Source organism: Falco peregrinus, chromosome 1 (genome assembly GCF_023634155.1).
Source record: "Falco peregrinus isolate bFalPer1 chromosome 1, bFalPer1.pri, whole genome shotgun sequence".
NCBI lineage: Eukaryota > Metazoa > Chordata > Aves > Falconiformes > Falconidae > Falco > Falco peregrinus.
This window is the reverse complement of record NC_073721.1, coordinates 12,187,300-12,210,618: the sequence shown is the minus strand read 5'-3', so window position 1 is coordinate 12,210,618 and position 23,319 is coordinate 12,187,300. Positions and strand designations below refer to the sequence as shown.

The window sequence follows — 23,319 nt, the reverse complement described above, 5'->3', positions numbered from 1 at the left end:
GAAATGAGCCTGAAAATGCCTTCAGGAGTCTCAGTACTATCTATCTTCTGAGAAGAAAATAATTACCTTGATGAGGTAATCAAACTCATAGTAATGCTGACCCCTAATGCTTTCAGTAAGATTGCCATTACTTTAGGAAGATATGTATATACACACGTTACCCACCAAGCATCTGGTCTTCACAACAACACTGTAATGTATTAATATTCAACAACACATTGATTCCAGGTTTTCCTTAATAAGTAGAAATTGTTCAAGTGAGCTCAAGCAACATTGGTAGAAGCTCCATGTGAAACGAAAACTCTAACAACACGAATTGCCTTAATAAGCATCCTTATATTGGAATATGGACTTAATGCAAAGAGTAAAGATCAAATAAGAGCATAGTGGCTCTTAAAATGTATTATTTTGGGGAAGACAAACAGCACACTCGGCAGATAGCCTCTCAAAGGAAACTTTAACTCTCATGTATGGGCCCCTTAATGTTTATAATCTCAAGATAGTGTGTGCTGGACTGATCTCGAGCTTTGTACCTGTGAGAATCAGTGTTTGAATTTGTCTTCCTGCTGCTTACTACTTACAGCTGTATAACTGCAGTGCAGACAGGACAGATCAGAACATCAGGAACCCCACAGCTTCATGATTTATCTGCACATGTGCTGCTGCATTTTTTACTGGAACCATTTCAACACAGAAGCACTCATAGCAGAAGGCAAAACACCCAGTTCAGACTTAGATTTAATACAGATACATTCAAAGTTATAAGATTAGTTGCTGATAAAAGAAATCCATCTTTTTTCTCCATGTGTTCTCAATAGCTCCTGCAACAGGCTATGACATCTTTATGAAAACTACACCATACCATCTCAACCAATCCTGAGGCGTTTAACATCAAAACTGTGACTAAGTCACTGAGCTAACATGAAACTGTATTGCCAAAATGAAATGCTGTTTGGACAACTGAGTATCTAATTCACAGAGACAGAACCCAACAAAATGAATGCTTTTCAGCTAAATCACTGTCGTGGTTTGTGCAATTTTCCTACATGTCATCTCACGATGACCCATCTTTGCTTATACTTTTCTCCCTGAGCATGAAGAACTGTGGTTGCTGTGCTGCCAAATTCTCCTCTTAGAAGGCCTGTAAATGTGATCTGACAAGTCAAATGATTGATTCCACCTTGTCCATCCAGGCAAAAAAAGAAACGTCCTTCTAAGACGACAGTGGGAGATTGACACCAACAGTAACACATCATCAGTACGAAGAGTATGCAAGTCAGAAAAGTTAGTTACTCAGACCAGCAGGCTAAGTTAGATGCTTCCAGAGCATCACAGAACATATACTTCAAGCTATATTTATACTTACGGTTTTCCAGACATGGGATGGCCAACAGCAGATGTAGGAAATCATAATGTGTTTGTAAAAGGAGCGGATAGAAGAAGTTGATGTTTCAGAGGCTCATCACTTCAGAAGGTGCTTGTTTAGTGAAAGTGCTGCACCGCCTCTCATTCAGGCACCGAGATGAACCCAGTGCTCACGGCAGAGCGGGCTCGCCAGCGGGAGAGCGCGATTCACAGCTCCGTCCCTTACATAAGCCTGTAACCTCTATTCACAGCCATCTGCTGTGACTGTTGTGTAACAAGCTATAGTCGAGTGTTTCTGCCATCATATGGTAATTTTCCTTAAAATACACATGCAAAAATCACTACACAAAGACCTAGAAATACTTTAACTAGATGCAAGTCCCAAATTTCACAGATGAATTGTAGTTTGGAAAGGCAGCCTTCAAGCCCCTCTGCATGGGATGGCTGTAATTTCATTCTTCATTTCTAGCATCTATGGCTTACAGGAAGATACACTGATTAAATCTTTTTGTTGAATGGGACCTGCATTGCTAGATACCCCCATCTTCTGTCTTCCTTGGGATTTATACCAAGATCAAATAAAAGGAATTTTCAATTTCATTATTATTCTTCCACCTATAGGCAGTTCTCAACATTGGAGAAGGAAGCAAGTGGTTTTCACGTTTGTTTTTTTGTTGTGGTGTGGTTTGGGTTTTTTTTTTCTTTAATTGCTATCAAAGACATTGCATCTACCTGATTCTAGCTTCTCTCCACAAATTTCTGCAGAGATGCAGTCTAAAATTACAAAATGCAAACTAAATTACAGAAGACCACCTAAGGCCTAAAAGTCATGGGAAAACCAGACATACTTCAATACTTTAAATGAAAAGTTTTGAATATAAAACAAGCAACCAGATACCAATACACTCTTGTCTTCCAGGAGAAGAGATGAATGGAGAAGAATAAAGAATCAATGTTCCTTTAAAACTAATAAAAGGATTTTGGTCAAATGCAGATGGAGTTTTTCTACTTTTCCCAATAAAACTGCGTGACTTCTTATTTAAATGTTATTTTAGCTAGTAATAAGTAAAGATAGAAATTAATTTGGTAAAGGCTGACCATTCATTAAAACTGAAATATGAAATGGGAAACAACTGTAAACCCCCTTCAATCTTTCCTGAAAGAAAGCGGCGGGGGGTGGGGGTGGGGGGTTGTTGCGCAAACTGTTTTGTTTTGTTTTTTCTAAAAGGGCTGGGAAAGTACTGGAAAAAAAGGTCTATTATTGCACACAAAAGGAATAAAAGCAGTTAAATTCAGTGCTGTTTGGAAACTGCTATCCCACTAGTGGATTTTTTTGCTGTTATTTTTAACCTGAGAAAAGTGACACAAATTTATTAATTTAGAATTAATTTAAAATATCCCCCCTATACTAGAAATGTGAAGACCACCAATACTATTGTGACTTTAAAAATCTGTTCTGCAGTACTAACAGAAAAAAAAATATAAATTGCTGAGTAATATTGATATGGCACGTTCTGTACAAGTCACTGTTAGCTTACCTATAGAAAAAATATTACATTGTTTTTCCCTATACATTTAAATTTTATTTTTAATATTGTAAGAAATAATTATATTATCAAAACTGATAGTGATTTTCCTTGCCTACTGCATTTGTAGCAAATTTTTTATTTCAATTCATCTCTCTCGGGGATTAACTTTTCAATATCTTCTGACAATGAACACATTCACACTTCCACTTATCACTAGCTAACCACTTTACTAACGCTTTGTTGATGTTGCACTTCTGTTTTTGAGCATTTCATTGCCCTTCTACAAAATAAAGCCGAAGTTCCTATTTTAAAGAAACAAACAAAACCAAATCAAGAAGATTCATACTATTCACACAAAGTAAATTTTCACAGCTTCAGCAAAACTCAAATTTGAAAACATGTCATCTTTTACAGCCTTTATCCTGAGATCTCTACCCACACTTGATCAAAGAGCAGGGAAAACACGTCCCTCATTCCCCCAAGGATATATTTTCTTTCTTATTTTACCTTGCTGAGGTTTCACATTCCCCAGGCTTTGTCTCATGTGATGCACCTTTTTTAGATTATACAAAAAATAATTAAAACTTTTGATGTGACTGTGTTGCTTTTCTCCTTTATTGCTATTTTTATTAAGGCAATTCCTTCCTTCCTTCCTTTCAATCTTTAATGCATCAACACTAATCTAGGCTGATTTGTGATGCATTTGAACTGGAGGAACTCAGTTTGTATATCCTTCTAAAGAAACCGTAGTTAACAGAAATGTCATACCCACTTGATGGATGCTAACAGATCTTACACTGACCTGTTGTTTTCAGGAACTTCACTTGATTGTTGTCACACATAGCTCTTAAAATCTAATTTTACACGGCAATAAAATATCACCTTTTGATTATTTCATTTTTATAAAAGCTTAATACCCTAGACCAACATAAATAATTTTTATTCTTTGAAAACATGGCTAATGTGGCACTCTTTGCAATTAAATTGATGACAGCACAAAATTACAATCACTGCAAAAGAAACTTAGTCTGCAGCCACTCACTCCATATGCCCTTTTTGAATACAAACCAGTCTTAAACAGATAACATAATTACTGCAAAAAGGCTTAAAACCCTTTTCTTTTTGTGACAAAGTTAAAATTCAGATTTTAATCCAGATATCAAAAGGTCTATCCGGGGTTAAACAAGCACCGTTAAATCTCTTTTAGCACTTGCCCTCCACAAAACTCACATATCCACCTCTGGCTATCCAGTCCTACTATTTTTCCTAAATTTTCTTCCACTTATAACAGCCCCTACCTACATCCAACCTTCAGTCTTTCCACTAGCAAAACCTTATTTTCTCCTGTGCCTTCTAGAAATCCAAAAAGCAGGAGAAAAAAAAAAAAATCAAGAGGAATGTTGACAAATTCAGAAAGGTAGTAAAGCTGACAAAAAAAATAATATTCAGGTTCTAGAAAATCAATCATTCAGTACGAGACTCAGAAGTTTATTTTTATTTATTCCAATTATCTGAAAATATAGTCTATAAATATTTACCAACTGCAATTCATTTTTTCCTCTATTTAGTAACAGTCTCTTTACAGACTGCCTTCACGGTGCCCAGTGTTGGTAGCAGAAACTTCAAAGCCAGCTCTGCTTAAAACAGGAGGCTGAGAATCCCGAGTTCTCCAGAGGAGTCCAGACTTCTCTTTCAACCCAAATTATCCTATGATCTTACAAATACAGAACTGGACAGAGAAAGAAAAAAAAACAACCCACAAACAAGGAAAAAAAAAGAAAAAAAAAAAAGGAAAAAAGGAGGGAAAAAAAGCAGAAAATCCCCCCCCCCCCCCCCTTTTTTTTTTGTTTGGGGGGTGGGGAGGCATTTGAGAAGGTGAGTGTGGATCTTAAGGCTTCAAATACATTTCTGGAAAAATAGTTTTATCCCTTTTTTAACTATCTAGGGTTGTTTTACTTATTTACAGTCCCAGTCTTCCAGGAGAGGTGGTTTGATCCTTTGCTATATAAAGAGGTAGTCTAGGAATGAGTAACTGCAGATTCCAGACACGACACTTGCAGGTTTCTCTTTGATGAGATTCATAAAGAAGCACGATCTGTGCCATGCTGTCACAGGTTAAAGTAACAGAGGACCACAGGCTATAGCTAGCTCTATACAAACAAGACTTCTGACATTTGAAGAAGCCAATTTAACAGACCCAAACGTGGTGGAAACTGATAGAAAAATATATCAATGTAGAAAAAAAAGTGTGTATTTCAATAATGGACAGACTTTTTCTGTCCATAAACTTTGTGTGGAAGCTGAAAAGTTTTGAAACCCTCAGAGCAGGGATGAGAAACAAAACCTGTTTCTAGTGGCTACTTCCTGGTGATTGTAAGTGGTTTACACATGAAGTATGATCGGCTTACGGAAGGAATTACATGATGAGGTTGATTCCAACAGGAGTATGGCCTAGTGACCTATAAGCTTGCCATCCTATTTTTTTTTTCTTTTAGAAAATACATGTTTATTCTGAAAAAGGATTGGATAACATTCCTAATATTTGATAGGGGATCCCTCTTCACTTTAAAACTGAAATAAACTTTTAGCATAGGAAAGTAACTTTCAATGCTAAGTTAAGAACAAAATAGTTGAAGGTGGAGTTCAACATTCTGGTAAAAAATGGGTAATGTGACAAACTCATTCTCAATGCCTCGTTTACTGCTTTGGAATATCTACACAGAATGGACAAAGCTTTAAAGGTTAGACTTTGCCTCAGTATGAAAACTGATCAAAAAAACCCATCCTCAGCCTACATACAACTTACCTTTCAAGACTTGTTAGGCCAGGTAAGTCTACTCCAGAACACTATAAACAGTAGTACATGAGTATATTTGCACAATTTATGTTGTATTATATCAGTTCCCAATCCTATAGATACATGCAGGAGTACACAGGTCTGAAAAATGACTTGTACCTAAAGTTTAATTGTATTTATAATGCTGCAAATGTAAGTGCTCTACCATTGCCATGAACTGTATATATAGAGAGGTTAGCCCAGATGGAGAAAGGTAAAGCAACATTTCACATAAGCTCCTATCCTTTCCTCCCAGCATGTGACTGCTGTTTCTTTTCTCTTTGTCCCATTAGCACTTCTTCCATAGATGAAGGAGATGACAGAGAGATTCAGGGACTTGTCCTGCCCAGTATTAGCAGGGCTGACATAAGATTCCCTCCTCTTGATAGTGACTGTGAGCATGGGTTGCATTGTCATGCAGCATGCAGCCCCTTCCCCTTACTGGTGACACCATTAATTTTGTTAGGTTCCTTGTGGCTCCCATGGTATAAGTAGGTTTCTCCTGTATTCCATGATTAAAAAACTTCTCAAACTACTTGCATTTGGGTTTGGGTTTTTTGTTGTGTGGTTTGGTTTTGGTTTTGGTTTTTTAAGACCCAGAAAACCTGGTTAAGAGCAAAGAAATTAAGGGAAGTAGAAGCTACTAACATCTATAATGCTTGAAGGTCCAGTAGAAGGGCCTGTGTTTGGGGTGTTTTGACATTGTTCTGTGTGTCCTATATCTGTTTTCTTATGAACTAGATCCTAACTTTGAGATGAAGAAGGTAGCAGGTGGCAGATCTGACTGCCAGAAGCCACGAATGGCAATTCAGGAACTCCAAAACACCATCAGGTAGTTTGATTCAAGAGGTTTCACAAAAAGCAGAATCTTAAATATTTTAACCATTTAGTTTAATTAAATGACATGTACATGACTCAGCATGCATTAATCTATATTAAATATTACATAATTTGTACCCATATTTGTGACGTAAAGTCAAAACCTGCCTAGCATACACCTAGAATGAGGTAAGAAGGTGGGTTTGACCTGATACTATTGAAAATAGTGCAGAGTCATATCATATGATTTGTCACTATGCAACCTCAGATAATAGCTATGTGAACAAGCTTAGTTTGATTTAGAGTTACTAGGGGGGGAAAAGAAAAAAAAAAAAAAAAAAGCATTGTGTGTGTAAGTAACAATCTTAAGACAATATTGCTGCTATTTCCCAAGTGACTGTGGCCCAGATGCACTTCCCATTTAATGACAAGTGAATGTTTGAAAATGTAACCTGTGCTATCACAGGCAAGGTAAGATTAAAAACATATTGCTTCACTATTTCATGCATCTGAACTTCAAATAAGCTAAATATTGTGATCAGATGAATCATTAGCTGTTCTGAACATATTTGTTACTGAGAACCCTAAGCAACCCCACAGAACTCAAATGAGCTGGACTTGTTTGTAAAGCTTGACTGACACCAGCCAGCATTGGCTACGTGCAGTCCAGTCACAGATCTGAGTGTTCAACTTTCAGAAATTAAACCTTGCATTTTTTTTTAAAAATTGCTCCTTTCTGAAGATACTTTCAAATTTCACTCTTTAGTATCTTTCAGTCATTCTTTTCCTAATCCAAACGCACACTCAACCACAAAAATAGTTTTTGCAAAGCAACACCAGAGCCTTTGGAAATGATCATATTGCTCTTGACCACTGCGTCAAATGCTTTTTACACTCAGGTTATGCAAAGAGCAAATATTTCTGCCCAAGTGCTAACTATCAGCATGCTATTAATTCTTTCCTCTCCAGAAGGAAGATAACACATTACTGACTTAACTCCTGAGTAAAATGTTCCTCTGTCACTGTCCAGCTGCCGCAGAAAGTTTCTAATACCTCCCTTTCAGGCTAGACATGCTTAGAACAAGTGCATATGCACATACATAGACAGAGATAAATCACACTATGCCAATACACAGAAATGTACCTGAACAAAAGGTTTCCCTCTTTTGAACATGGATGAGGATCAACTATAAGTAAAATGTCAAAACTTGCTGGAAAAGTACCTAACTCGCATTAACCGTCTTTATTTATCTTGGAAGAGGAGCCCTTCTTGGGCCACAGGTGTGTCCAGTGGATCTACATCAATATCAAGCCAAGGTCCCCTGCTCTCACGTAGCCTAAACAACATAATTTTGAAAGAAACCCTCAATAAAATAAAACAAAAATGCCTTTGTGGTCAGAAGGCGTAAAAAGGACATTTCAGCAGAACTTTAGCTTACTGAGCAAGGTAAGGTGGCTGAACAATTTTACAGAAACAATGCAGTCAGGAACCAACCAGAGTAATTGAGCATCTCCCAGGTAAAGAGAAACAAGTCTGTGCAACCAGCACAATGCTGTCTGCAATATATAAACACTGTAGGGCTTTTGGTCTTGTCAGATACAGCTTAATCTGGGAATCTTTTCTGGGCTTTATATTGTGTCTATATGAATTTCATCTCTACTCTTGAAAGACTAAAGCTAGAGTTCCCTGTTAGAAGAAAGTCAGATAGGTACCATCCTGTCCTGCTAATTGGTTGTCCTCTTCCTTGCTTTTAGGAGACAAAGTACCTTTTTCCTTGCCATATACACAACTTCTGTGTTGACACATGCACATACCCACTGGCACAGGTAAAATCTGCCTGCTCGTTATAGGCTCTGCACTTTACCATTAAAGGTCAAGCAAAAGTAAAAGCTAAACCAAATACAAAGCAACCTATAATGGGAGCTATACAACACAGAACTACAAAACAACAGGTGTCTTTGGAAACAATCTTTCACATGGAAAAGCACAAGCAAATAAACAGAAAGCACACACACAAGACTAGAATAACAAGCATTATTCTTCAGAAAAAAAAAACCATAAAACAACTCAAATCAAAATTTTAAGAGCACCCAAAACCAGAGGACTTAATACATTACACTTTCCAGGTATAAGAACAAAACCAAGAGATTGGATATGACCCTTTGTTGTATGTCACTTCATTAAAAAATTTAAGATAAACAGCATTAATTAGTAAATGGATTCACTTCCAGTAAATTCATCTGCGACAATATTTTTGAGATAGTTTTATTAGTCAACAGAATTTAAAAAGGGCAACAGAGGAGTAGGAGAACATATATGCAGACGGTATTCCGGCACATAGTCAGCAGTGTAATAGAAAGTTACTTTGACTCCACATTACTACCTGAAAGTATGCCCTTAATCTGCAAAACCAGAGCAACTTTACTTGTAAGACTGAAAAAAGAAGGAAAAAAAAAAAAAAAGTTTGGTGTAAACTCATCTCACATATTTTCAAGATTATAATCTCTGCAGTGCCAGATAATATGAATTTACTTTGTTTTGCAGGAAACGCTTTGCAGTCTATACTTGGTTTCCTTTTAGATTATGTAGTTTTATTTCTTCTTGAGTCAAAAATAGAGGAATGGGAATATTTTGGCTTTAAGCAGGATCAGTATTATTCCAAATCATAAGGAATCAAGTCCTCTGACAGCCCTCCGTGCTGCAGCCACAGGTGTTTTGTACGAACAGAGACAGGGGATGTGTTGTTATCCTACCGACAAAAGCAACACCGCTCTCTACAGACAATGCGGTGGTCCGTAACATGCTTTCTGACAACAGGCAAAGGGTCATCTCGCATGGCAAGAATAGCCTCCAGCATGGATTAAAAATGTAAGAAAAACAATCGACGTACTTGGATCTGACAAGATTGAGTCGGTTTTCGGCAAAAATTGGTCACAGCGGACTCCTTGGTAGCCCTCTTTGCACCTGAGAAAAAGGCGATAAATGACAAACATATGCATGCGGTAGTAAAAGGTTAATTTCAAGGTAGCAAAATCAACTGAAAATTCTCCCTGCCACTGCTGTGAGGGACTTGCATATTTAAAGTTATTTCAACCATTATGGAAGCAAGGTTATTACTGAAACACAATAGAAGCACGTAAAATAACTTGTATTTTAAAAAAATTCCCCTCCAACCTTTTTGTTTATTTTAGAAACTATGAAAAGAAACATAATTTAAACATAACCCTTCTTTTAAATATCAATTCAATGAAATAATCAAAGAAAAACCCAGACATAAAATGATCTCATTAGGTAAAACAAAGCTTTATAAAGCTTCTGTACTGCACATACCGTCAGATTAACAACTTGCTTATCTTTGGTTGTTTGAATAAGCAGGGAACTCTTATCTAGCCCTTAATTTAAAACTAGTTTCTGCTGTGCTTAAAAGATAACCTGTTTAGGCATGACAGACAACACCAGGCATTGTTTGTAAGTGGACAGTCTTAGATGTCTGTGGGATTAAAGCACAAACCAGAATACCCTCCTGGCTTAACAAACAAGACCTGGTTCTGACTGAGATTCTAATAGTATTATTTATCTTGAAACCTTACTTTGAAGAAATTCCATTTACTGCATTTGGACTGTTCTCAGGAGTCACTCTCATTTCAACTAAGTGTATCAGAATCAGACCTTTAATTATTTATTTGCCAGCCAATTTTTTTAGAGAAAAGTGATGGACACTTTAATTATAAATGATAGCAACAGGGACTCCTTATCTCCCAAAGCTTTTGCACATCATATAAACAATATGCTCAAATCAGCATCACCACCTTTCATTAGGATTGACAACTGCAGCTTGAATGATGTGATAATGTCAGCAGCAGAATTTATCTGCTCCTTCACGATGTTTCTACTCAGGCTTCCTCTAAAAGTTGCCTTTTGAAATGCTTTTAGTTTAATAAATTAATGCTTCAGTGAGAAGTGCATCTCACCAGCACTGATTCAGGCGTTAGTAAGCACATTTGTGAGAAAATATGTACATTATAAGAACTCCCATCGGACCCAAAAATGTGGTAGAAATCTACAGTAAGAAAAAGATTTTAAAAATCATACAGATATTCTTTCAAAACCTCCCTTTCGGCTTTTCTCCCCGATGGATACAGAGTGCTACTTTGGAGATCAGATCCTTAATGGTACTCACCAATCTATAAAATGACCGACTAGGAAAAAAGGAATTTGGTTCCTATGGCAGTAGTCATAAGTTAACAAGGAAAAAATGTTCCAATTTATTTTTGAAAAATACAGAATATCCAATTAAAAATGTCCACTAGTCAGAAAAACTGAAGTCTGCATATACTCACGACACTGCTGCATGTACCTTTTGCCTCTGATTATGAAATATCAGAAGTTGCCTCACATCAAACAGAAATTGATCTCCAGTCTTGAGGAGAGTTGGTAGACTTCATTTCAAAGCTTTAGAACAACCTACGTGGTGAGGACATTCTTCTCTTTGCATTAGCATTTTCTATTAACTTTTTGACATACGTTTGTACCCCCCTTGGTTACTATTAGCCTATTACAGACTTACAACTCTCTGTGCCAAACCGTTGGTCTGCAAATCATAAAAGTCTTCATGGCATAGGCTAATTCCACAACTGAAAACTTTGATGCTACGTGTGAAGCTACAGTCAGAGTGGTATCTCCTGGAAGAGCTGTGCTGAATGCTCATCAGCACGTGCAGGTACCCATCAGCCAGGAACAGGCAGAGCAATGCTACAAGTACCCTCACAGCGGCAGGAGTAACCCCTTCCCTTCCTCTCTGATGGCCAACAGAGCACATCTGAGACAGAAGCTCTGCTGCCTTCCCTTCCTTATCACTCCATTCTTCAGACTATCTCACTTCACAGCTGAGGAACAGTTTGTCCCATTTGTTCCAGCTGTCAGATGGCTCATGCAATTAATTTTGGTCCAGCTAATTAATTGCTCATTCCAGAATTCAAGGAGAGAAATTTTGCTACTGTTAGCTGCTAGGATAGATTTGGGGGTCTCTATTCCAATCTTACCATGTCAGGGGCCAAACCAAACATCATGATTTTATTTTTAATAAAGTATTTTTTGTATCTTGCAAAAACGGCAAATGGTGCTGTGGATATTTTCACCTCCCAGTTGTTTGCAAGGGTTATATTTTATCAGTTGCAAATAGCAGGTGCTGATAAAATTGGTGGACTCAGAAACAGTCTGATGGGAATCTCCTGTAACTGGCAGACTATCACCCCAGTACAAGACTCTGAGTTAGATGTATTTCTATGTCTTTCTTTTCCCAACTTCATAAGAGTAATGGGTTGGAACAGAATATATCACAAGAGTCACTTAGATTTACAACTTAAAACTCAGCATCCCTGGTACCTGACTGAATTGCACACTGCCACAACTATGCTATGCGGTCTGGAGATAATGATGGGGATGCATTTCTTCTCTTAAAAAGTACTGGCTATAATATTATTTTTATTCTGACTTTATTGTACATATAGTGCTGCTTTTCTCCATCACTATGAAACTGGAACATACAGTAAGCAGCTCATTAACTGACCTGGATGAGTCTAAACTTAACATTTTCACCTACCTGTACACTTCAATGAATTTGAAACAAGAGGAATTTATATTTGTTACATTCAAAATTTAGTACAGAGATGGATGATATATCAAAGAACATAACATTTTTTAATGTAATAACCTAATCTTTAAAGTAACAACTACTATGGCCATACATAGCTTGTTTTTTAAATTATATTAAATTTTTTAGCAAAGATAAGAACTAAATCTTCTAATTTAATCAAGAAATGATCAAATAATAGCAATAACTGCTCTGCCAATATCACCCCAAAGTTCAAACCTTTGTCATTAAATCTTGTGAGACTGAAATCTTGTAGCATATATACTTGACAATTATAATGATACAGTATGATAAAATCTGACCACGTTGTGGCATCCTATAAGCTTTGCTAAGGCATCTGCCATCCATCCTGAACGGGCAGATGTGATAGTTGAGCCCACATTCCCTGACATGCACACATGCTGCTAATGAGCATCACACCTCTAAGGAAAAAAAAAAACCTCAAACAAACACCCAACCCACCACAAAAAACTCTATTAAAACAGCACTGTAAGTTCAGGCAAGTCCAGCTGAGGTCATTCAATATTGCCATATGCAGTGTGAATGATCACATTTGTATTTATAGATGTATTAAAAAAGCTGTGAGTAATCAGGGAAATCTTGAAAAATGCTTTAATGCAGCCGACTGTTTCAGAAATGATAATTTCTTTATATGACAAGCAAATGTTTCTTAGATATACCTTTAAAAAAAAAGAAAAAGTAAATGAAACTAGGATAAGCTATTGCTTGCAGTGAAGTGAAAGCTCTGATCTGCATGTGGACTCCTGCAGGAAAGGATGGAAAGGACAATCTAAGCTCCATTCCAGCATCAGAAATCACTTCTGTGCTGAAGCACTGCACTGCATGAGCAGGCTCGGGCACAGGCTTAAGTACAGACCGTGGTGAAGGGCTCTATAAATAGACATTAATTACAGTCTCCTTGCAAAGTAAATACAGAAGAAAGAAAATGGAATTCTCTATTTTGTGTTCAGATTTTCACCAAAATATCTGTATCTGTTGGGGCTCTAGACCAAAAGTATCAACAAGACTGTATTAATGGAATGATTTAAATCCTTCTGATTAAATGGTATGAAAAGAGAATCATAGGTAAAGCTAATGTGCTCGCAAAGAATACATCCTTAAATGATATCCGTTAAATTCAACTAAGATTATTTTATCATTTGTTCTTTACATCTTTCATTGGTAATGTACCTTCTCTAGATTATGTTTTTTAAGGTCACCAAAGACAAACTGCATTGTGCATTGCACGTCACAGAGTCACCCACAACATCCTTAGTGTGTGTGAGAAACACATTTCTCATTCCCAGTGAGAAGGTTTTTTTCTTTCTACTCGAGCATATTTGTGCTTAAGTGTTCAAAAGTAAATGAAGTATAAATGTTTATTCAATCCTTCCTCCCCATTATAAATATTAAATAGTATTAAAACACATATATTCTAGTCAAAGAGATCACAGACAGTTTCTCTGGACATTTCTCAGAATTGTTTCTTGTGTATTCCAACCCTATGGAGCTGAGGAAGATTTCAAATAGATGACTGCATCACATACAGGAATAACACAGCACTCCAAATCCCTAGTTTTCAGATGGGACCCACTAGCAAAGTGAGCGGACGCAGAAGGGGGAGTGGCAAATTGCATGTTAAGCAAAGCTGAAGAAAAAAAACATATCTAAAGCAAGCAGGAGAAAGGGAAGGTATTATAAAGAACCTACTTAGAAGAATTAGGGAAGGACATATAAAGCTTAAGGCCAAGAAGCCATTACCATCACAGTTTACATTTTCCCCAAATATTTTGATATAAAGCTCCATATCCCTATTAAACAGAAATATTTTAGTTCTCAAGGGACAGCACTGTACAAAAGGCAGAAGAGAGAGTGGCACCAGCAATCTGCAGAGGCTATGAAAGACATTAATGCTGTGAACCCCCATCTCTTCCCTCCCTCCCTATGATACCACCCATCCATTTGAAATGGGAATGCTTATTTTTCTTCCCTAAGCATGGAGATCACATTGTCTTTCACCATACGAAGAAGTATGCATAAAACAGTTCTCTGCACAAAGTCCAGAATTTGGAAACCATAAGATATATGAGTTCTTCTGAAGTGGGATTTTTGAAAATGGCATAGGGGAACCTCAGTTACAGACTACTCCAGAAGACAAAAAATACTATACATCAGGAAAATTAGATTATCCTGGGCAAAAAGTGATTTGTGACACTTTACAGAAATGTCTTAATAGCGCAGTGCCCAAAAGATAAACATATATAAGCCTATAATCGGATTCTAACCTCATAAACAGGAGTTATCAAATTAAAAAAAAAATAATAAATGAATATTACCTATGAAAAATTAAAGTTAATTTTTGCCGTGTATCTAGACTAAAGCATGTTTCTTTCCACTGGTAAAAGCTATAAAATGACAATCTCAAAAATGGTATGAATGATAGATCTCATAATTTCATTGGATCATTTACAAAGTATTTTCTTATGACACCATTACAGCCATGGTACTGATGATCAGATGCCAGTAAGAGTATATACTGCATCTCTTACTAATTATCTAAGAGAGGGATCAGAGATCATGATAAAGAAATATTCCAGTGGTCTATAATTTTGATCAAGTTTTTATTTTCACACACAGAATGCAACACACTTTATCCTGGGTTAGAGAGCCAGTTATGCAATAAATATACAGTAGTAAGCTGTGATGTTGTATAGGCCATTGAGTTGTTCCACAATCCTGCCTGAAATACCCCATAAACAATGAAAAATAATTCCTCTGCTCTGCAGGTAAGGTAAATATAGACTCCTGTGCCCGCATCTAGAATGACCTTAACTGGAATAAAAGGAAATTTATGTTTATTATTGTGATTGTTATTAGGTGAAGATTTTATTCACAGGGGAAGAAAAAAAGTAATCTTAATAGTGAGGGTAGGAGAGGATGTCTTGTCATTTAACATGTGCAGCGAGCCACCATAAGCAGAAAACAGGCTTCCTTGATTCAACAGATTAGATCACTGAATCACAATTGAGAACATTTCTCAGTGGATACCATGCTCAAAGCCAGACAGAAAAAGAACCCTTCATAAAAACTGCTGGTCAGGCACTCACCTGTGAAGTAAGAGATTCACATTCAGGTTTTGGTGTGAAAATGAAGTATTAAAGACTTGAACCCATGTTTTCTATATTGCAGAAATGTCCTGCCCACTTGATTATTGTTTATTCTAGGAAGGACTGCTCTTGTACTGTTCTTGGGGGAAAAAAAATAGTCATCAGAGATGTTCCACTTAACTTCAAAATAGATTGGGGTGTGGGCAGAAAGACAATGGGAAAAAAAGTTTCCAACACAGCTCTAACCATGTATGAGCAAAAGTCATGCGTTGATTCTTGGACAGAGTTACTACTGTTACAGAGTTTGTAGTGAAATACAAACCAGAAGGAATATTTTAACAGCAAATCAGCTGATGGTTATTAGAGACTTTTCCAGAAATCGTAGAACTTTGGAGGCAAGTTATATATCGAGCAGTGCTAGCTGAGATGACATTTTTCTCTTTGCAAATCTGTTTCTGTAGTTTCACAATGGGAAGAGTTTTTCCAAGTTGACTTGACTTTTCCAATATTGTTTCATAAAAAGATCATGCAACAACTCAGAAGCAAACTGTTAAAGGAAAAGGCTTTTCTTAATTGTGAGAGTGAATGTCGGTGGTGGACCATAGGTGCATGCCGTCTGCTAGCAGTAAGCATGTGGAGCAGGGGGCACAGATGGGAAGAGGAGGAGGAGGAGGAAGGGTGACAGCCCCTAATACAAAACCAATTACAAAAGCCTACCATAGCAACAGGAGAAATTGCCCTTCAATAATTCCTCCCTTGATCTATTCAACACTAACGCATATAATTGAACAAAGCTCAAACTCTTCCTGAAATGAAGCGCTGGACTTTAGAGGTAGATGAAAAAAAACATGCAGGTTTTCCTCAGTTGTTTCCATGAGTGATATAGTGCATTTAACCCATTGCACTCCAACCTATTATACAGAATCAGTTTTTAAAATATGCTTCTCACTGGCAAGCTCTGGCCTTCTTCCTTGTTTAAAGATGACTAACTGTAGCTATTTTGTAATCAGACTTTTAAAATGCAGCAGTGGGATCTTCCATATGATTTCACTATCTAACACAGCCTTCAGGTCTTGGTTGTGGTAATTTTATTAAAACCAATAATGCAATCATCTAAGTCATACGACCAAAAAAATCCAGTAGCCTCTACTACTTTATATCACTATAGCAAAATAATGTCAATAGCCAAACCATCTAGTTACCTGATATTTACAGATATCATCAGTAAGCAAAGTTGAAAAAGCAAAACCAGATTTTTGACTGCCCTCAGTAACTTCAAATACAAATATCCAGAGGCTTTTAGAACAAAGCAGCAAAATTATACCTGTTGTGCAAAAAAGTGTAACAGAGCCAGTCATTAAAAGGTATGTTTAGATAGGGGAGTCTTTACTTTAAAACACTGTGGATTTATGGCTGCAGAAATATGTGCACCTCTACTCCTTGCATAAAGTTCTAGCTTCTACAGTCTATGTTATGCACCAAATACAACCTACTAACCAAAACTAAAATAAAATCAATATAATCAGATAAAATCAACTCAATTAAAATGAATGCATGGCATGATAAAGAACAAAACTGGGGACCCAGTAAGGAATTGATTAAAAACACAGTATTTCTTGCCCACAAACACGAATCCCTTCAGGTGGGAAGGCCAGAATACTTACCAAGGAGACTCACCCCCCTCCTCTTTTTTTTTTTTTTCAGATTTTTTTTTCCCCTCTAAAATAATCTCCATAACAGAGATGCCACTTACTGTATAATAGAGGTTTCAAATCAGGGTTTAAACTTACTTTATTTTTTGAAGACCTTGCAATCTATCATGTGATTGAATTAAGATATGTATCTGCCTTTTCTTTTTCTCTTCTTATAGAAATAAGCTTGACTATTGTGTAAAGAAACACAGTTCTTACAGAATGGACAATATCAACTTTAAGGAAAAAAAAGCCCCACTTTTCTGCCAATTTTCTTTTAAAATGTTGTAGCTGTTAAAAATAACTAGAGCAAGTAACCATAAAGGAAATTACATTGAAAAGGCAGCTAAAGAAGGGTATGAAAAGTTTTTTCTTTTCTATGTGATTTGCCCTCGAACCAGGCTAGTTGAAACATCCTAACATCAATATAGAAATTGAATAAAACTTTTTTAAAATCATACTTATCATTGGTATAATACATTCTATTTTTTTCAGTATGCAAACTGTCTGCACATCTCTGAAATATGGAAGTACTATTATGCTTTTGGTGCAAATGGCACAGAGATTAATGGTCACAGCTACAAAAACCGAAGTCATTGCCCAGATTTAGATAACACAACTTTCAACTGTTGACTGCAGTGTTTCAGGATCCTTTAGCCCTGGAGAAACTAGATAGAGATATTTTAGTAAAACCTGATTTCTCTAAATCCTCTGTAGGAACCATTGAACCAAATGAGGCTTTTAGCATTTAAAAGGGAGTTATGTGGATTTGACTTAAATGCCTCATACAAAGTTATGCAGGAACTACTGAATTATCATTCCTCTCCTGCTCTGGATGGTTTTTGTTCTTTGTTTTTCATAAAAAGTAGGTCAGAAAAAGACATAAAAGTTAACAAGAGGTGTCAGTAAAGCCATACATGACAGCAACTAAACTAATGAACATTTCCCTCCCCTCAACAACAGAGGAGTTATGGGGTTTTTTAGTTTGAAGGTGTTTCTTTAAAACAAAGGAACAGTTTCATATAGTTAATCGATGCACAAAGCCCATGCAGAATTGTTAAAAAGTGGTTCTAGACTACATTATTCACTTGAAACTTAGGTTAGGTTTTGTATCCAAAGATAAATTTCCTGTATTATTGATAGTCACTTGGTATCAAATTTACCTGTAGTATATCTACATGCAGGTCAACATTTCACACTAATACAAAGGCTTTAGGCTTTTCATGGAATAAGAATTATCTTGACCCACTGAAATCCTTAAGAAATTATTTCCCCCTTTGTTTCCATAATACATATATCTGGGTACAAGTTTTATGCATAGCAATTTGAAGAGGCAACTTAGGAATTGACTGTGATTTAGTTTCAACAATCAGATCAAAGATTGAAAAAAGGTTTTGCATTTAGTTTTTTGGTGCAGCAAGCATGTGAAAATTTGAAGAGGATTCAGTTACAAGTCAGTACGAGGTAGCCAGGATAAGGATACAGTCACATTTCATACCCTAGCGAGTTCTGTATAATCACATACGTAGAAGGCACTAGGATCTAGACAGACCTACTTATGCTGCTTTCCAATCAAAATCAATGTATTTATTTGAATCCATATAAAATAGACAGATGCTTAACTTCAGTGCTGAATGGAGCCTAGCTGACATAAGCCTCCATTTCTGGGCTGCTACCACATCTATTATGTATGTTAAATCTTTTTATGTGGCTTCAAAGAAAACAAAATAGACAAAGCAACATCTTTTACTACTGAGCTATCTAGGATTAATCCCATGATTTCAAGAGATGACTTCCTCTCATGTCCTCTGTACTTCAATTTCCATTATATATTTTAACAATGGAATTTCTAGTTTTGAAGTCCTTTGTTTCTCTTTCAGCTGGAGAACAGTCTCAAAGTAAGAATGTATTCAGGAACTATGAAACACAAGCACATTGGGTTGACTAGAGAACAGTCATTGCAACCATCATCTGGATTGTTCAGTCATCAACAGAAATTAAATCTTTCCTCCTTCGTTCTTAGCTCAGTAATACAGAGCAGTAGCCTACTGGTGTTGGAGAAAAATTCAAATCCGATAGCACTACAGCACTCTGCTGCAAAAAAACGGCTAGAAATACAAACACACCACAGACAGAATTGGGCAGAAGCAGTCATCAAAAATAAATAGAGAGGCCAAGACTGATGAGCATTTACATGCCAAAATAACCTTCCTGTAGAAGAAATCTAAGAATCCTTCTGAAGTATCACCAAATGTTTAGCTCTTGACATATTTCAACAGACAAGAAAGAAGGAACAAAGATGTAAAACTTCTAAGATTAAGACTAATATTAAATAAAATGATAGAAAATGCAGAAACTTTACTAAAGCAGGGTATGGAGGAGCACTTTTAACTTTTATTTTCACAATAAAACTGGATTTGGAACAAGACTGGGAAAAGTAATCAAGAACACGCCGTCAGTGTTGACAAGCACAAGGTCACATTCACCTTATGCTAAATCTTCTAAAATCACAGTGCCAGGAGACTTACCCTTGCTTATACCAATTAGAAAATCATGCTTAGTATCAGCTCAATTTTTCACAGCTGTGCTCTATTAAAATAAAATGTTATTAGGTCAACAAGTGATAACTTTTACTTTCATACACTTCATTCCATCTAAGCAGTTCTTATGGTACTTTATGACTGTCTAGGTCAGACAGCAATGGACAGGCAACACGATATTTTTGTGATATAAGTCTTGATCATTAAAAAAAAATATACTACTCCAAATCAAATAAAATAGCAGTATCTGGAAAAATCTTTTTGAAAAGATAAAGACGTGAATGGGCTTAACCAACAGTTTTCATTTTAAGATTTTTTTCTGTTGTTTAACTTTTTTTACTTTATATTAGTGCTGAAATAAGGAAACTTACGGTCTGTGTAGCATAAACAGTCCTGAGTGCCAGTATTAACTCCAAGATCTGCAAATGCTAGCTTACATTCAGTAGAGGCAGGCAAACGTTTAACAGGGTCTTTCAGCAGCAACCATGGGAAAGACTGCACATCAGAACAGGAATTTCTCTGTTCCCTTTGCTTTTTGACACAAAATTTTAAATCTGACTTGTAACAGGAGAAAGTTGCCACAGCTTGTTCACTCTAGTAGTTCAACACAAGTTCATCTCATCTATCCATACCAAACCACCTTACCTACGGCAACACCTTGACCAGCCTCAGAGCACAATGCAATAATACTGCCCCGGCCTATTCTTTATTTTTCCAATTTAACTCAGCAGAAAGATCAACACGGACTTTCCTAGTCCATGTCATAGCATAAAAAAAAATAAATATAAATTTCCTCCTCTCCAACAACAAACTTCAATCTGTAAGACAGAAAAGCATTGGAAACTGTCTTCAAATACCATCTAATAAACAAAATGTTTAGTCAACTAACTGAGCGATCATTTCTCTGCTATTTCAGATTTAACCAACCAGAAAAAGTGAAAAGCTTTGCTTAGGTTTTTCCACAACATACCTCTGCTGTGTAATAAATGATTTACTATGGATGACAAATGAATATAGTCTTCCATTATGTATGGCATTCATCAGCTATGAGAAAGCTTTTGAATAAATAGAAAGTGATTTCATACCATATTCAAAGGCTCATGCAGCTAAGGCACAGATGAAAGCCACATTCAATACTTGAAAAAAACAAATGAAAATGAGACCTTTGCTTTACATCATGTCTGCCCAAGATTATCATCTCTATAAAACCTCTTCAAAACTCTTCTTGAAAACATCTTTCAGGGACTGGACATAGGTAGGAAAAAAGATGTCTGAAAATCATTAAAGAAAGAACTAAAAGATGTAAGATTTGTAGATGTCATTGGTAGGAACTCACCTCACTTTCAAGTGGCCATTTGTTAAAGACAGCAATTAAAACAGTAAGTGAGGCAATTCTAAAGAGGTGCAAAATCACTGGTAAGTAGCATTAACAGGTTTGCTGGTTGTGTTTCTTTTTGCAGTTGCGTCCCGCACATATTACAAACTCAATATTGAAGTCTTTTGCTTCCAGCTACTTAACAAAAGCAAGAGCCCTGGACATTTTTCAAAAACTTTCAAATGTGTTCTTTATTTTGTTTCATTGAGTATTTCCCAATTCAAAAATAGATCCAAAAAATATTCAAAGAAAATCTGCTTCAAGCCCAAGCTAGAAGTACAATGGATCCTTTGCTTATCATCAACAAAATCATGCAAGATTTCCAGTCAACCCTGTAGATTCAAAGAAATTTTACAAATTTCTGTAAAAATTTCTAATTCATTTTTTGAACAAATTTTAAAATACACATAGGAACTCAGATGCTTGTCTAGTAATAATATCTATATGGAATAATGCTTGTCACAGACTCCTCTTCTAAACAGCTCAAGGCCATATCAAGCCAATGCTTATCTACAGAGACAGAGTGCTTCCGATAGACACTCAGCCCCCCTCAGTAATTCAGTGAGGTATTTGTGTTGTACCTGGTTTTATACCTGATTTGGAAAGAATAATTGAAGCCACTCTGGAGGTGCCAGTTAAAATACCCTTAACTACTAACAGATGGTCTACACAAATGATGCCCTCTCACTTTATGGCAGGAAATATACATGCCTCTGCAACTGTTTTTTATATGATCAGCACACATCGCATTTTATAGACAAGTACAATTTGACATGCAACGTAATTACCTAGTGAAGTTCAAATAGAGAAACATTTTCCAAAATAACTCTTCCTTAGCATATTAAGTATAATTTAGAACCCAGAAAATGAACGATGTTAAAATTCAAGCAAGCCATTTTCTGGAGATATTTAAAGCTGCTAACTGAAAACCTCCAAATCTTTAAAGTTGCCCCATTATACAGAAAGATTCAGTAACAAGTCTTGCATGGAATAATTTTTCCCTGAAGAGACAACTATATGTATTGTAATGAGATTATAGCATATGTATCACTATGTAGATTTAGCATATAACTAGCAGCAAAAGCTCTCCTGCTAATGGATCAACAGCTTACCAGTCAGTAAAAGTCTTGGGGTCAATTGACTAAATCTAGCAAATTTAACTCCTACAGAAGGCAGGAAGCTGCAGCCTTCATCTCATTATAGCACCTGTTATGACATAAGCAATCCGCTGGCTTAAAGCTTCAAAATATTCAATGAAGACTCCAGCCCAAAGCTGTTCTGAGTTTACTCTGCTCTCTCTTTAGTTCAGTGGCAAGAGAAAAGTCTGTAGGAGCTCATACTGGAGAAGCCAAACCTGCAACAGGAACAGTGCCATCACCAAGGAAAAAAAAACAGTTACCTTATCATCCATATAAAATGCAGATGGACTTCCACAGGAGCAATATGGGAAGACCCTTACTACATTAAATAAGCAGAAAAGTGACCTAACAAAAAAACCCACAAAAAACCTCCAAAAAACCCAAAACAAACCAAACCACAAAACCCCAAAATCAAGCCACAAAAACATACTATGGTTTACACAAAATTTTGTTGGAACAAGGAAAAACATGCCCTCTTTGTTCCACTGTGAAATCTTGACCTGAAGCTTTCTTAATTAGTTTCTTGCTTGTGAGCGAAAAGAACCCACATCATTAAAAGTATAAGTGATTTGAGCATTTTTGTCCACAAGTTATTAATGGAAGTTTATAAAGTTTCACCAGCCAACGTATCTGTAGTTTAGTAGGGTCTGGATGAGTATGTTTCTGATACAGGATGTATATTAAGTGCAAGAAATTCCATCTGACTACTGACAGTACCTGACCCATCAGTGACATCATTTTTCATTTGTGGAAAATGGAATCTTTTCCATTGGAAAACAAGGAACGCCAATTTAGTAACTGTAAATAGTAACACAATTCTAGGCTATGAATTCAGCTCAACTTTCTTTTTTTGCAGCTGTGTTCAAGAATATTTTAAAATTATAATTATTTCATTTCTTCTTGTGAACATGTCTGGTACTCCACTATCCATCAGTTGTGGAGGATTTGTTTACATGACACCAAGTCTTGTAACAATGTATTTTAGCGCAATTATTTGCTATACAGCATCAAATTTCCAAGATTTTTAAAACATAGATTTTCTTCAGTATGAAGGACTGAACCACACCAAAGCCTAAGGATGTCAGGATGTGAAAAAAGAAAAATCAGGATAACGTTTGTTTCCTCAGCTTGCATTTAAAAGTCATAATTCAGTTACCTGACAAGTCTTGATTAACACAAATATCACTGAAATAGTTGGAGACATACTGATGAATACCAGCTATGCATTATTTTGAAGAAATATAGGCCTTATTTTAAGAAGAAT

General features: G+C 36.3%; 1 protein-coding gene across 2 annotated transcripts in view; it reads right to left on the bottom strand.

The window, feature by feature from the left end:
* The window catches only part of NRG3 (neuregulin 3), a 418,813-nt gene that overhangs the window by 105,284 nt on the left and 290,210 nt on the right, over positions 1-23,319 (bottom strand). The window contains exon 1 of one of the 2 annotated variants that reach the window (XR_008744822.1): positions 1,367-1,516. Coding sequence is in view for 1 of the 2 variants with exons in the window: in XM_055791158.1 (XP_055647133.1) it covers positions 9,441-9,514 (74 nt within the window). In the remaining variant the exon portion in view is untranslated. Of the gene's footprint in view, positions 1-1,366; positions 1,517-9,440; positions 9,515-23,319 lie in introns of those variants that run through there. The other variant, XM_055791158.1, reaches the window with a different exon arrangement.